Genomic DNA, 15378 nt, shown 5'->3' with positions numbered 1-15378 from the left:
ATTTTCATTAGGTTCCATTATCAGAATTGTAGAATTCTGTAAAATGGTGTTTGGTAATGAATAATTGAAATAGATAGAAATTGATTCAAACTACTTTCTGTTTATGAAATTATAATTTCAGGAAAATGGAAAAGCACCTGATGGACACACAATAGCAGGTGACGTGATGGGTCCTCAGAGACCTAGATCCAACTCTGGGAGAGAGCTTACTGATGAGGTAGAATATAATTTTTTCATATATAACAACATAAACTGTAACAGTCAAAGTGGGAAGATGAGAAATTTCTGTGGAGATTGATGGTGATGATGGTCTCACAACAATGTGAAATTACTTAATGAGGTGCTGGGAAGGTGGCTCAGTGGTAGAGTGCTTACCTTGCAATGCATGAGGCCCTGGGTTCAATTCCTCAGCACCACATAAGCAAAAATGAAATTACTTAATGACCCTGAACTACATACTTAAAAATAGTTACTTTTCCTTGTGTAATTTACCACAATCAATACTTTCTTTTACCATTTAGTTTTTTAGGTATTTATAGGTTGTAGACTAGTGATTTGATCCATGTATATAATGTATAATGATAAAATTAAGGTGGGTAGTATTTTAATTTTTCAATCATTTATTATTTTGGTGTGGGGAACTTTGGACTCATCTAGTTATTTTGAAATACATAATAAATTATTGGTATGATAAAAGTCATGTCAATGTACAAGAATTGACTATTGGAATTGTATCAAATTAAAAACATTGTTCACAACAATTCTGCAATCTGCAGAATGGGAGAAAAACTTCACAAGCTATTCACTAAAGTATTAATATCTAGGATATAGAAAGAGCTCTCAAATTAAACACTAAGAAGAGCCAATTTAATAGGAACATTAATTAAAGTTATTGACAGAAGAAATTCAAATGTGAAAAAAAATCAATGTGCTCATCATCATTAGCCATAGAGAAAAAAAAAAAGAAAAGTGGGCTGGGAAGGTGACTCAGTGGTAGAGTGTTTGCCTTGTACACATGAGGCCCTGAGTTTGATTCTTCAGTACCACATAAGCAGAAAAAAGCCAGAAGTGACACTGTGGCTCAAGTTGTAGGGCACTAGCCTTGAGCTGAAGAGCTGAGGGACAGCACCCAGGCCCAGAGTTCAAGCGACCGACCCCCCCAAAAAAAAAAAAAAGATGTCTTAGTTTGGGAGTTTTCTTGATATGCTGAATCTTGCATCTCTGACTTAATACACTTTCATACCAGTATATTGTGGGATATATGAATTGAAGGCAAAATCTATATTTTTATAAAAATTGTGTTTTAAAAGAACTTGCTGCCAGGTATTAGTAGCTCATACCTAGCCTCTTAGCAGGCTAAGATCTGGAAGCTCACAGTTCAAAGCCACCTTGGGTAGAAAAGTCTATGGGACTGTCTCTAACACAACTAGCACAAAGCCATGCTGGAGGTCTTGCTGTAGTTGTAGAGTACCAGCCAAGCAAGCAAGTTCACATGTTCTCTAAGTGAACATGAGGCACCCAATTCAAACCTCAGTACTACCAAAAACCCATCATAAAAAGCATAAGTATTTATATATGCTATAACATTGATGAACATTGAAATAGCATGCTAAACTGAAATAATGCACTCACAGAAGCTATATGATTGGATCTATATGAGATTTCAAGAATAGGCAAATCCATAGAGATGGAAAGTAGATTAGTAATTGCCAGGGACCAGGAGGAAAGGGAAATGAGTTGTGTCTACTAATGGGTAGGAGATTTTCCTTTTCTTTGTAGTAATGGTTTCGCAACTCTCAATATGCTAAAAGCCATTAAATTATATGCTTTAAGTGCATTATATGGCATAAAATTATATCTCAATAATGATGTTACAAATTATTTGGGCATAGTATGTATAGACATTCTACATGTTTTAGGCTTCTGTAGATTCAAAAAGATAATTAAATTGTAGGTCATCTTGGTGTTATTTTTCATCATAGGAAATTTTAGCTAGTGTAATGATTAAGAACCTAGACACTGGAGAAGAAATACCTTTAAGTCTTGCTGAAGAGAAACTGCCAACAGGTATTAATCCCCTGACGCTACATATCATGAGAAGGACCAAAGAATATGTAAGGTATGGGCACACTGTTCTTTATCATTCATAGTAGTTCTCAGTGGTGAAAATTTCTGTGTAAAAACTGCTATCGTCCTTAGTTTAGTTACATTCAGTCTTTTAATCTGAAATGGAAGTAAATCAGGCAATGGGTATATTTTTTTATGTTCTCCCTCACAATTATGCAGTTACTTGGGGAAAAATAGGTTAAATCTGAAATCTCATAGTATTTCATTTCTCTTCTTTTAAAATTATTTTATGACACTACAGACAGTATGAAAACATTGAGACAATAGAGTCATGTGGGAGCTGGGTGCTGGTGACTCACACCTGTAATCCTAGCTACTCAGGAGGCTGAGAACTGAGGATCACAGTTCAAAGCCAGCCCAAGCAGGAAAGTCCGTGAGACTCCTTATCTCCAATTAACAACCAGAAAACCAAAAGTGGCACTGTGGCTCAAGTGATATAATGTGCTCACCTTAAACTGAAGAGCTCAGGGACAGCACCCAAGCCCAGAGTTCACCCCCAGGACTGAAAAAAAATATTCATGTGGCGTGAACAATCTTCTGAAACCCTATTGTAAAGATCATAAATTGTAAGCTGGGTGCTGGTGGCTCACGCCTGTAATCCTAGCTACTCAGGAGGCTGAGATATGAAGATCACGGTTCAAAGCCAGGTGGGGCAGGAAAGTCCATGAGAATCTTATCTCCAATAAACCACTAGAAAACCAGAAGTGGCTCTGTGGCTCAAGCAGTAGAGCGCTTACCTTGAGCTGAAGAGCTCAGGGGTAGCACTCAGGCCCAGAGTTCAAGCTCCACAACTGACAAAAAAAGTATAAAATTTGTAAGTATCTACACCACTTTTGTAAATTAAGTAAATGCTTTATAGTGAGATTTTATGGAAATCTAAGAAATAATTTCTTTTTGGTATATATGGTACTGGGGATTGAACCCAGAGCCTCACACATGCTAGGCAAGCACTGTACTATTTGAGCCATGCCTCAGCCCTTTATTTGTGTTGTTGTTGTTTTTTTTGAGATAAGGTCTTGTTAACTTTGTCCAGGTTTACTTCCAATTGGTGAACCACCTACCTCTGCTTCCTGAATAGCTGAGATTACAAGCATGGACCATCATGTCTAAGTTAAAAGCCCTTTTATTAAATGTAATACTGACAAGCTGGGAGGAACATATCTAATTATTGTTCTATGCAACACATTTGCACAGAAAAAATGCCTTGTCTTTAGTAAGATTTTCAGAAGTTACTAAATTGCTTTCACTTAAATTTTGTACATCTGCATCTTGCTTAATGATTCTAATCTTTAGGCTCTGAAGCTTTTAAATCTCAGGATCATCATTAAGATAAAATGATATAAAACTTATTAACAAAGTATTTTATTCTTATTAGTGGATTATGGAGTAAGTGTAGTAGAAGTGTTTTCTTTTAAAATAATTATGCCTCGTACATCTCATTGTTGCAGTGGGTCCACCTGTATCTCTATTTAAACCATTTGTTTTTTTCCATTCCCCTCCACAAATTATACCAACATCAAATACAATGAAATCAGGGATTATACCGTGGGGGAGGGACATACAAAGCAACAAAGAAATCATCTCATAAATATGTTAGAAACAATCACAAGAAAGAAAAAACATTTGAATACTCATCTTGGGGTTCATTTCACCTAACATCAACTTATCTGACCTTTTCTGCTTGTCTCAGACATACACTAGTTTTTGCAAATAAGGGAAATCATGGGACCTATGTTTCTTTGGGCCTGGCTTACTTCACTTAATATAATTTTTTCCAAGTCTTTCCATTTCCTAACAAATGGGGCAGTGTCATTCTTTCTGATGGAGGCATAGAATTCCATTGTGTATATATACCACATTTTCTTGATTCATTCATCTACTGAGGGGCATCTGGGTTGGTTCCTTTACAACTTTGGCCAGGCGTGGAGGAAGTGGGGGGAGTAGGGGGTTGGGGAGGTGGGAGATGGGAAGGGATAGGGACGGGAAACAAAGGAGGGGGCAACAATGCTTGATAAGAAATGTACTCATTATCTTGCCCATGTAATTGTAACCTCTCTGTATGGTATTTTCACAATAAAAATAAATAAATAAATAAATAAATAAATAAAATAACTATGCCTTCTTATAGTAATGATGCAGCCCAGTCAGATGATGAAGAGAAGTTACAGTCTCAAGCAACAGATACTGATGGTGGACGATTAAAACAGAAAACGTGAGTTGCAGTACATCATTTTTTCACCAGACCTGGAGTTTGAACTCAGAGCCTCATGTTTGCTAGGCAGGCCTTTTTTCTTCTTTTTAAGTATTTCTTAGAAAAATATGAGAACTCCCAAATAGTTTTAAATCTATGTTCTATCCAGTTTATATGACCACCTACTGCCCTTACTCCCAGGCCGCAAACAACATGATTATGAATTCCTTGAAATTGTATTGGTCAGTTTTTTGGGGTTTTTTTTTGGGGGGGAGGGGCGTGTCCGGTCGTGGGGCCTGAACTCTAGGCCTAGGTGCTGTCCCTCAGCTCTTCAGCTCAAGGCTAGCACTCTACCACTTGAGCCACAGCACCACTTCCAGCTTTTTTTTCCTGCTTATGTGGTGCTGGGGAATCGAACCCAGGGCCTCATGCATGCAAGGCAAGCGCTCTACCACTGAGCCACCTTCCCAGCCCCTGGTCAGTTTTAAGGTGTCTCACAAACATCATTTTTGCATTATTTTTCTAATGAGAGGTACCAGAAGTGTTAGTAGAAGGACATGATAGTCCTTCAAGTTATCTTTTCTTTCCCTTCCTTAAGCTTCAATTTTGCAAATTCTATTTATTTTTCTAAACTAACTATATGAGATTGGGACTATTCCATTTAATAGCAAATTTCTTTTCTCAGTTTCAGTAATGTCCACAGTCAATATAACTTGTTTATTTTATCATATATTATCTCAGTTTTCTGATTTACAATGCAAAACAAGTACTTGTTAAGCAACTAAACTTTATGACACAAAATGGTCATGATCATGGTATTCTTCTATTTTCCCACTAACATTCAGCACCACAGTAAACATATGGATTATGCTTCAGTGTACATGGGCCACTAAATTGGCAGTAATGCCATCTAATGTCCACTTGAGAATGATTTTTTCCACGTGTATCAAAAGTAGCATTAAGGATTTTAATAAAAATATGTACCCAAAATGCAAGTATTATGAGCACTCAGATATCTAAAGCCTGGCTGTGTACCAGTGACAACTATCAGGAACCTGAGAATTAGTAATGATTCAAAAGAGAGATAAATATCAGGAAAGATGTCATCACATAGTCCATGCTCTAAAGCTCACTTTCCTAAGAGTCTCTTAGGTATACTAAACACCACTGTATGTGATAGGTATATCATTTTTTAAAATATAGTCATCTAGTACCTGAACTCACAAGAAAAAGGAAGCAACAAAAGATAAATTGACATAGAAGATTGTCAGATAATATGCTAGATACAAGACAGATTCAAAAATGTTTAAAAAAAGGAAAAAGAGCCAGGCGCCGGTGGCTTACGCCTGTAACCCTAGCTACTCAGGAGTCTGAGATCTAAGAATTGTAGTTTGAAGCCAGCCCAGGCAGGAAAAAGTCTGTGAGATCTTATCTCCATTTAACCACCCCAAAACGCTAAAAGAGGAGTTCTGGTTCAAGTGGTAGAGCACTAGGCTTAAGCACAAAAGCTCAGGGACAGTGCCCAGGACTGGACTGGACTGGAACACACACTAGTGGCTCATGTCAGTAATCCTAGCTACTCAGGAGACTGAGATCTCTGGATCACAGTTTGAAGCCAGCCTCGGTACAAATGTTTGTGAGACTCTTATCTCTCCATCAAAGAGCCAGAAGTGGCGCTGTGTCTCAAGTGGTAGAATACTAGCCTTGAGCAAAAATGCTCAGGGACAGCACCAAGGACCAGCACAAAAAGAAGTCATGAGGGCTGGGAAATGAAGCTCCATGGTAGGATACTTGGATAGCAAATACAAGGCCCTGGGTTCTATCTCCAGCATCACAAAAGAAGGCATGAAAGCATACATTTTAGAAATAGTCTCATCCAAAATGATTAAGGTACTTTCTGGGCTCTTATGATAGTATTAAATCTATAGTCATACAGAAAATAAAACTTTAGGGCTGGGAATGTGGCTTAGTGGTAGAGTGCTTGCCTAGCATGCATGAAGCCATGGGTTCAATTCCTCAGTACCACATAAACAGAAAAAGCTGGAAGTGGCACTGTGATTCAAGTGGTAGAGGCTCAGGGACAGGCCTGGACCCTGAGGTCAAGCCCCAGGACTGGCAATAAAAGAAAAAGAAAAAAGAAAAAATCTTTATGGAGTTGTAGGTAGTTCTTTATATTGTTTTTAGAAATGATTTTTTTAGTGATGGTAATGTCACTAAAGTACTTGCCTAGCATGAATGAGGTCTGAAGTTCTATTTTCTCTACTGCAAAAAAAAGTATATTATCACCTGTGTTTTCTGCTTTTTTTCAAGTAATAACAGAAATATGTAAAATAGACAAAAAGTTTGCATAATCTCATCCCCTAGGAGTAATCAGTATAATAATTGGTATATTCTCTGTGAATTTTTTGACAGTGCTAGGAAATAAAACCTAGGCCCTGGTATGGGTTAAGCATGTGCTATACCACAGCCCTACATTTTTTTTCCTCACAAAAGTGAGATTTCATTATACCGATAGTGAATAAAATATTCAGAATCTAATATATGATGGATATCTCTTCATTAATCAGTACCAGTGGTAAATAGGTGATAGTTTTTCTATGAACCAGACATAGGAGTTAGGAACTGACAATACAATAGTTACAAAGACAATAATAGCCCAGATTTGAAGAACTGAAGTTTGCTCATTCGATGTATTGTATTTCATACCACACCTATCAGTTTCTCTGTTGATGGAAACTTATTGTACTTTTTACCTATCGTGAGCAGTACTTTATTGAATCTTTTTTTTTTTTTTTGGCCAGTCATGGGGCCTGAACTTGGGGCCTGGGCACTGTCCCTCAGCTCTACAGCTCAAGGCTAGTGTCTACTGCTTGAGCCACAGCACCATTTCCTGCTTTTTCTGCTTATGTGGTGCTGAGGAATCAAACCTAGGGCCTCATGCATGCAAGGCAAGTGCTCTACCACTGAGCTACCTTCCCAACCCCTTTATTGAATATCTTATATAAAGTTTAGCAAGTTTTATCCTTAATAGCATGGACACCCATGAGAAGGGAAAATTTTACCCTGTGTATTAATGGTTTGGGTTTTATCATGTACTGGGCTTTAGTTTTTTTTTATCATCTCAATATATGAAATTTGAAATTTAGCTAATTGAAAAAAACAATAAGTCCTATTTATGGAAGCATGCAATTCATACTTGCATTACTTGTAATTGAGAGTGCTTGATGGGAACACTCAGCCTAATTTTATTACATGTACTCAAAGAAGGTTCAAAGGAACCAATTTAAGCAATCAACACATTCTGTAATATAAGCAAATTTTTCATTGAGACAGGGTCTCACTATGTAGCTTATAGCTCAGGCTGGCCTAGAATTCATTATTTTCCTGCCTCATCCACCTGAGTGATGGGGTTACACCTGTGTACCCCACCCACCTACCCAGAAGTGACTAACTTCTTTTTCCTTTCTTTTCATTGGTAAAATTTGTTCTTAAGAACAACTCTCAAAATAATTTCACTTCATATTCATGGCCTCATCCCAGACTCTTCAAATCACACTGTTTAGGGATAGGGACCGTGATGTATCTGCTTAAACACACCCATCCCACCTCACCTATACTGCTCAATTATTGTTCACCATGGAAAGATGAAGCTCAAGAATATCTGATATTGTAAATTTGGAGAAACTGTATATACTTTGCAGAATATTGACTTGCATATGTTATTCCATAAAACAAGGGAATTGGGAACTCACTTTATTTCATAGTTAACCAATCACAACTAATAAGTTTATTTGTGGATTATTGAACTTTAGCAAATTGTATTACCAATTTCTTGTGTACTTTTTTTAAGGACTCAACTAAAGAAATTCCTTGGGAAATCAGTAAAGAGAGCAAAGCACCTTGCTGAGGAATATGGGGAACGTGCTATAAATAAAGTTAAAAGTGTAAGAGATGAAGGTCAGTAAAATGAGAACGTTTCAGCTCAATACTTAATTTTCAATCATCTAAATTTATAGATTATAGGAAGCACTCTATTGAATATAATAAACCTTTATAGCTAACATCCTTAATATTTCAGTAAATCATAAATTACTCTGTCATTTAATTTCTTGTGTTTGAAGGAAATGAATTTATATATCTTAAATATGAAATTGTACATGTTGGGGTGGGGAGGATCATTATCTTGCCCGTGTAATTGTAACCTTTCTGTACGGTATTTTCTTTTTTTCTTTTTTTTTTTTGGGGGGGGGGGTCCAGTCATGGGGCCTGAACTCTGGGCCTGGGCACTGTCCCTCAGCTCTTCAGCTCAAGGCTAGCGCTCTACCACTTGAGCCACAGCACCACTTCTGGCTTTTTTCTTTTTGCTTATGTGGTGCTGAGGAATCGAACCCAGGGCCTCATGCATTGCAAGGCAAGCGCTCTACCACTGAGCCACCTTCCCAGCCCTCTGTACGGTATTTTCACAATTTAAAAAAAAAAGAGAAAAAAAATTGTACATGTTTTGTGATTTTTGACAACCTAGAAATATTTATTACTCAATTAATTGTAAATTACTTTTGTAAGGGCATTTAAGTTTTCAGGTTTTCAAAATTAGGTAAAATTTCACATATCTTAACTTCCTGTGCTTTTACTGTTACTGTATTCATTTTTTAAATTTAACAAATGCTTATATAGTACTTATTCTGCACCAGATATGGTGGTTGGCACTTTACCTATATTAATTCATTTAATCCATATGAAGTAAACACCATCATTTAATTCCCTATTTTATAGGTGAGAAAACTGAGAGGCATAAAAACATGGAGTAACTTGCCTGTTGGATCACACAGATAATAAATAACAAAGCTAGATTTGAACCCAGGCAGTCTAGAACCAGACTCCCTACTTTTAACTAATATGTAATATAATAATAGACAAATAGTTCTTATTTTTAATGAATTCTCTTGGTAAACAGTAGAGATGAAAATATGATAGCTGCTATATCTGTACCAGCTACTAATCATTTATATTACTTTTCTCTTTAGTGTTTCATACTGATCAAGATGATCCTTCATCAAGTGATGATGAAGGAATGCCCTATACAAGACCAGTTAAATTCAAAGCAGCACATGGTTTCAAAGGACCTTATGACTTTGATCAGATCAAAGTGGTACAAGATCTTAGTGGCGAACATATGGTAAACAACCTTTTTGTTGAGAGAAATACTTTAGCGTGTTAAACTGATCTCTATCTATAAATGTACTTTTGCTAGCCTAACTAAAAAATTTAAGCCAAGCACCAGTGGCTCTGCCTGTAATCCCAGTTACTTGAGATGCTGAGTCCTGAAGAAGTGTAGTTCAAAGCCAGCCTTGGCAGAAAGGTCTGTGAGATTCCTCTCTCCAATTAACCAGCAAGAAACTGGGCTGGAGGCATAGCTCAGGTAGTAGAGTGCTAGCCATGAGCAACCAAGCTGACCAAGCTCAAAGGTCCTAAGTTCGAGTGCTAGTATCACCACACACACCCAAAAAAAGGTTTTAAAAGGAAGAAGGGTCAATTTATAATTTAAATAATAGGTAATACAGAGTTGATCTCTAAAGTATTGTTAGAGAAGTGAGGTTTTGAATACATAAACTCTAGACCTCTATCATTAAACAAGATATGGAGAGAAACAAAACCCTAAAGCAGTTATTTTAGAGGATGGTCTATCAGTTTACAAAATGTTTAAAATTTCACCCCCGCCGGGCGCTGGTGGCTCACGCCTGTAATCCTAGCTACTCAGGAGGCTGAGATCTGAGGATCGCGGTTCAAAGCCAGCCCGGGCAGGAAAGACCGTGAGACTCCTATCTCCAATAAAAACGACCAGAAAACCGGAAGTGGCGCTGTAGCTCAAGTGGTAGAGCGCTTGCCTTGAGTTGAAGAGCTGAGGGACAGCGCCTAGGCCCAGAGTTTTCAAGCCCCACAACCGACAAAAAATAAAATAAAATAAAATTTCACCCCCCACTCTATTTTAAATAATTTAAACCAATTTTTCAGAAGCTCCATATAATTTTTTAAGTAAGACATTCAGAACATGGGGAAGGGTAGATATTCATGTTCTCTCTCAGAATTTAAATGTACCAGGCTGAGAATGTAGCTCAGTGGTGGTAAAATACTTGCCTAGCATGTGTGAGGCTCTAGGCTCCACCCCTGGCACTGCCAAAAGAACAAAATAAAATAAAAGTACCAATATAGACAAAAGTATACACTGATTATAGTTATTTGCTAAAAGTATCAGCATAGGGAAGATGGCAGTAAAGCTCAAAACTGTATAAATGATACTGTACACTTGATCAGGGAATTGATGGAGAATTTAATGATAAAGTTAACTTACCTAGAAGGAAGCAATTATAAACATCACATGAAAGCAGAATTGGAATTTAAATTTTGGTTCCTGCAATCCATACACGAAATATTTGAGTTGCTTATTCTACCTTTACTAAGGAATCTGATTAATTGTCTTGTAATATTTCTCTCATTATTTATTTATTTTGTAATTATTTTTTGTCAGTCGTGGGGCTTGAATTCAGGGCCTGAGTGTTGTCCCTGAGCTCTTTTGCTCATGGCTAGTACTCTACCACTTTGAGCCACAGCTCCACTTCTGGTTTTTGAGTGGTTAATTGAAGATAAGAGTCTCATGGGGACTTTTCTGCTTGGGCTGTCTTTGAACCATGATCCTCAGATGTCAGCCTTCTGAGTAGCTAGGATTACAGTCATAAGCCACTAGCATCCAGCTCTTTATTTATTTATTTATTTATTTATTTATTTATTTATTTATTTATTTATTTATTTATTTATTTATTTGTCTGTCATGGGGCTTGAATTCTGGGCCTGGGTGCTGTCCCTCAGCTCTTCAGCTCAAGGCCTAGCACTCTATCACTTGAGCCACAGCACCACTTCTGGCTTTTTCTGCTTATGTGGTGCTGAGGGATAGAACCCAGGGCCTCATGTATGCAAAGCAAGCACTCTACCACTGAGCCACCTTCCCAGCCCCAGCTCATTATTTCTTGTTTAAGTAAAATCTTTTTGTAGTGGGGTCCAAATTCTGAATCTTATTTTTATAGTGCCAGAAACAGAACTCATGGTTTAATGCTTGCTAGGCAAGCACCACCTGAGCCACACCTCCTAGTCCTTTTTCTTTTAGTTTGTTTTTTTAGATATAGGTGTTACCTTTCTCCCAGCTCGCCTCAAACCATAATCTTTCCCCCTCCCCAAAGTAACTGGAACAAAACATGTGAACCACTACATGCAGTTTTGTTTTTCATGTGTGTGCCAGTCCTGGGGCTTGAACTCAGGACCTAGGTGCTGTTCCTGAGCTTTTTTTGCTTAAGGATAGCAGTCTACCAGTTGAGCCACAGCTCTACTTCCAGGTTTTTGATGGTCAATTGAGATTAAGAGACTCATAGAGTTTTCTGCCTAGTCTGCTTCAAACCATGTTCCTCAGATCTCAGCCTCCTCAGTAGCTAGGATTATAGTTATGAGCCACCAGATTCTAGCTCACATGAAGTTTTGTTTTGTTTTTGAGATAATGTCTTAATTCATGTTGAGACTGTCTTTGAAGCACAATCCAGTAGTCCCCATAGCTGGGATTATAGGTGTGAACCATCATGCCCAAACAGAATGATAAATTTTTACTACAGTTGTTGTTAGTCACTGCTTCTAAGTTGTAAAATCTTTTTTATATAAATAGAAGTCTTACTATTTATTATAATAGGACTATTATTATTTATTGTAATAGGATTTGGTCTTTCTAATATAAGAATTGATATTCTTTAATCCTTCATTCTCCCAATATATCCACACACTTCCCCAGTGTTTTCAGTATAATAATGTTGCAGAGCCTTGTTCCTAAGGAGGAAAATAGCTCGGAACTATACCATTTCAGTATTTCTTCTAAGTGCCCAGTAACATAAGGGTCTTGGATCAGGCAGCTTTATTCTCCTCCATCCTGTTTAGAAGTTGCTAGTGCCATGCAAAGAACTTTCTTTCCCCCTTGATGTTCAGCCCTGGGACTGAAGTTCCAAACTTGGACTTGTGCTTTTCGAATTATGATTACTGGTTACCTTAGGTCTCTTGTTTTTATTCATATGTGACTATGGCTTGAAGTTATGAGTTTAAATTTTGACAAACTATAAATTTCCTATCCTGCCTATCTTCTGAAATTCTTCATTTGTGACATAATAGCAACATTGTACTTCCAGCCATGAGTAGTATTAGTAATGTGAACATTATCTTACTATGTACAGTTCAGAATATTTTTTCCATTTGGTTTAATGTCTCTATACTTTTTAAATAATTTTTTATTGAGATTAAGTGATTACATAAATTTCACGCATTTCACAGTATTGTGGGATGGTGATATTTAGTTAAAGTCACAAACACATTTTAACCTTCACAATGCAAATTGTCATTATCATGGTCTATAGAGTTCGTGAATTCTTGAGCTTTGACAATACAACTATTTCTTTCACATCAGATGATATGTACATTTCTTTCCTTTTGCTTAGTGTAAGTCATTCCCTTCCCATTCCCTCTCTCCCATCACTGCCCTTGAGTTGCTTAGTTCATTTCCATTGATGTTCAGTGCAGCTGATGGGCCCCTCTGTTGTATATTTTCCTATTTTCCTCTGATTCTGTGCCCTCCTCCTGGCTTCCCTCAGATGTGGACATATATATATATACCACATATGTACTCAAGAACATGGAGTCATTTAGAAATGATATGACGAATTAAGTAGAGGTCCTTTGTTTCTCCAGTCCTGTTTACTATGTCATATTTCCTTGCATTTTGAATTTAACATCAGGGAGACCATGTGCTGTTTGTTTGCTCTTGGCTTACCTCACTCAAAATGATTTGTTCTAGTTCCATCCATTTCCCTGTAAAGTCATTATTTTGTCCTAATGGTCACATGATATTCCATTGTATATAGGTACCACAATTTTTTGATGCATTCATCTGTAGTGGGGCATCTGGGTTTGTCTCTATACTTTTAAAGTAAAAACTTTAAACCTTGTTTTGTTTTCATAGGGAGCTGTTTGGACCATGAAATTTTCTCACTGTGGCCGATTACTTGCCTCAGCTGGACAAGACAATGTCGTGAGAATATGGGCTTTAAAAAATGCTTTTGACTATTTCAACAATATGCGAATGAAATATAATACTGAAGGTATATTTCATTCATCTAAAGATATGTAAATCTAGAATTTTTGTTAGGTTCAATATAAGTTGAGCATCTCTAATCCAGAAAGCCAAAATTACAAATACCCTATAATCTATAACTTGCCGAACACCAGCAGGATGCTTAGAACGTTTCATATTTTAGAGCATTTTGGATTTCAGAGTTTCATTTTAGGGGCACTCAAGTTGTGAATTCGGTGCAAATACTCCAAAATCTGAAAAAGCACAAAATCTAATAAGGAATATGCAGCATATATCTGGAAGTCATTTGTTATCATTACTTAGGATAATAGCCAAAATATTGTTGAGTTTTGTGGTATGTGCCTGTAATCTCACCACTTGAGAGGCTGAGGCAAGAGGCCAACCCAAAGCAATGTAGCTTTTCCTTCTCTCCAAGAGAAGCCAATTAAAAGTAATGCAAGTGAACAGCAAAATGCCTCTAACCTCAATGCAAAGAGCCACCACAACTAAAAGCTTTTGATTTATCTTTTTTCCAATGTATTCTGTAGCTAATTTCATGAACCACTGAAAATAGTTACTTTGTTTCCCCTCGCAACCAACATTTCTATCCTAGGTTAGAAGGAAATAGCTAATTAAATCAGATAAAGAATGAAAATAATGCATATCCCCTCAATAAATAAATAATGATTGAAAATAATGCATATCCCCTCAATAGATAAATAATGATTAAGGAAACAGCCATACAAAAAGTGAATTAATATTGTCATTATATAAAGAAACACATAATAAACATTAACTGGAAAGGTAAACTTCAAAATATTATATGCATAAACATTGATTGTATCTATGAAAAGTATGTCTCATGGTAAGTTTTCGTGAAACTATACAGAATTGATGTAAGTAGGAATTCCTTATAATTATTTATACAATTATTTTCTCCACACATTTTCTCCCTCCTAGTCATCTGGGATGAGGGATGGTACAGAGGGATGGATTGAGGGATGGTAGAGAGGCCATGGGTGAAAATACAGAATTTAGTCAAGAAGCCAAAGGTCTAGAGACATTCATTAAGCTTGCTAGGTAGGCCCTGTGTTCTTTAGAAAACCCTTGTGAACTGACCCTAGAGGCAACACAGGTGTGAGCACTGACTGTTCCCATTTTCTGTCTATGGCTGGCAGAGAGAAGAAAGGCTATGTCTATGCTCAAGGTTCTGACCCATGGATATGAGAATGATTAATAGCCTGACATATGAGGGAAAAAAAAGAAAAACCTGGTGAATTTATTTGTGCTATGTTGTAATACATAATTGAAGATGATGATGTGTTTGCCAACTTAACTGTGTTTATTGGATCATTTCTTTCCCTGCCTAGAGCAAAGACTATTTCAAGTGGCCCTTGCAACATAACCTCAGCCCAGGCCCTCTCTTACTTAACCCTTTCTTGTTCCTCTTGTTACTTGTTACAATAAGTAAGAATGTATTCACTATGAATACTGAGGATTTGATAGCATTTTGCTTACTGGCTTAGAAAGACTTTTATAAATCATTTTATTTAAAAATATTTAAAATGATAAATATTTTATGTTTATAAGCTTATTTTTTAGCAAATTTATTTTTCCAGACTATTCTATGACTGTTAATTAGGTATTATCACATTATTGTTTCTGAGTGTTTTTGGTGGGTGGGTGTGTATATACATACATGACTTTATGTATATATGTATGACTTATTATGATTATTATGCTGTTTTTAGGACGTGTATCCCCATCACCTTCTCAGGAAAGTCTAAGTTCATCAAAATCTGATACAGATACAGGGGTATGTTCATTGTTTTATGGTTACTATTATAAAATGTGATGATTTGTTTGCCATAAAATAACGTTTTGTTAATCAGAAATTGGTTGCTTG

At 36.8% G+C, this 15378-nt stretch overlaps 1 protein-coding gene and 1 non-coding gene across 2 annotated transcripts in view; both read left to right on the top strand.

Annotated features, from left to right (window-relative positions):
- Positions 1-15378, top strand: part of Wdr44 (WD repeat domain 44) — an 87410-nt gene that overhangs the window by 50757 nt on the left and 21275 nt on the right. The window contains exons 7-13 of the mRNA XM_070039851.1: positions 122-217; positions 1983-2119; positions 4256-4339; positions 8169-8275; positions 9343-9494; positions 13362-13500; positions 15224-15288. Coding sequence (XP_069895952.1) covers positions 122-217; positions 1983-2119; positions 4256-4339; positions 8169-8275; positions 9343-9494; positions 13362-13500; positions 15224-15288 — 780 coding nt within the window. The remainder of the gene's footprint in view (positions 1-121; positions 218-1982; positions 2120-4255; positions 4340-8168; positions 8276-9342; positions 9495-13361; positions 13501-15223; positions 15289-15378) is intronic.
- LOC138840572 (small nucleolar RNA SNORA17) lies at positions 14586-14721 on the top strand. Its single transcript, XR_011376135.1, has one exon. It is a non-coding gene; the product is annotated as a small nucleolar RNA SNORA17 (small nucleolar RNA).

Source organism: Dipodomys merriami, unplaced genomic scaffold (assembly GCF_024711535.1).
Source record: "Dipodomys merriami isolate MVZ:Mamm:240054 unplaced genomic scaffold, mDipMer1.0.p SCAF_3, whole genome shotgun sequence".
In the NCBI taxonomy this organism is placed as follows: Eukaryota; Metazoa; Chordata; class Mammalia; order Rodentia; family Heteromyidae; genus Dipodomys; species Dipodomys merriami.
The sequence above is the reverse complement of the archived record's forward strand: the minus strand, read 5'-3'. Positions and strand labels throughout refer to the sequence as shown.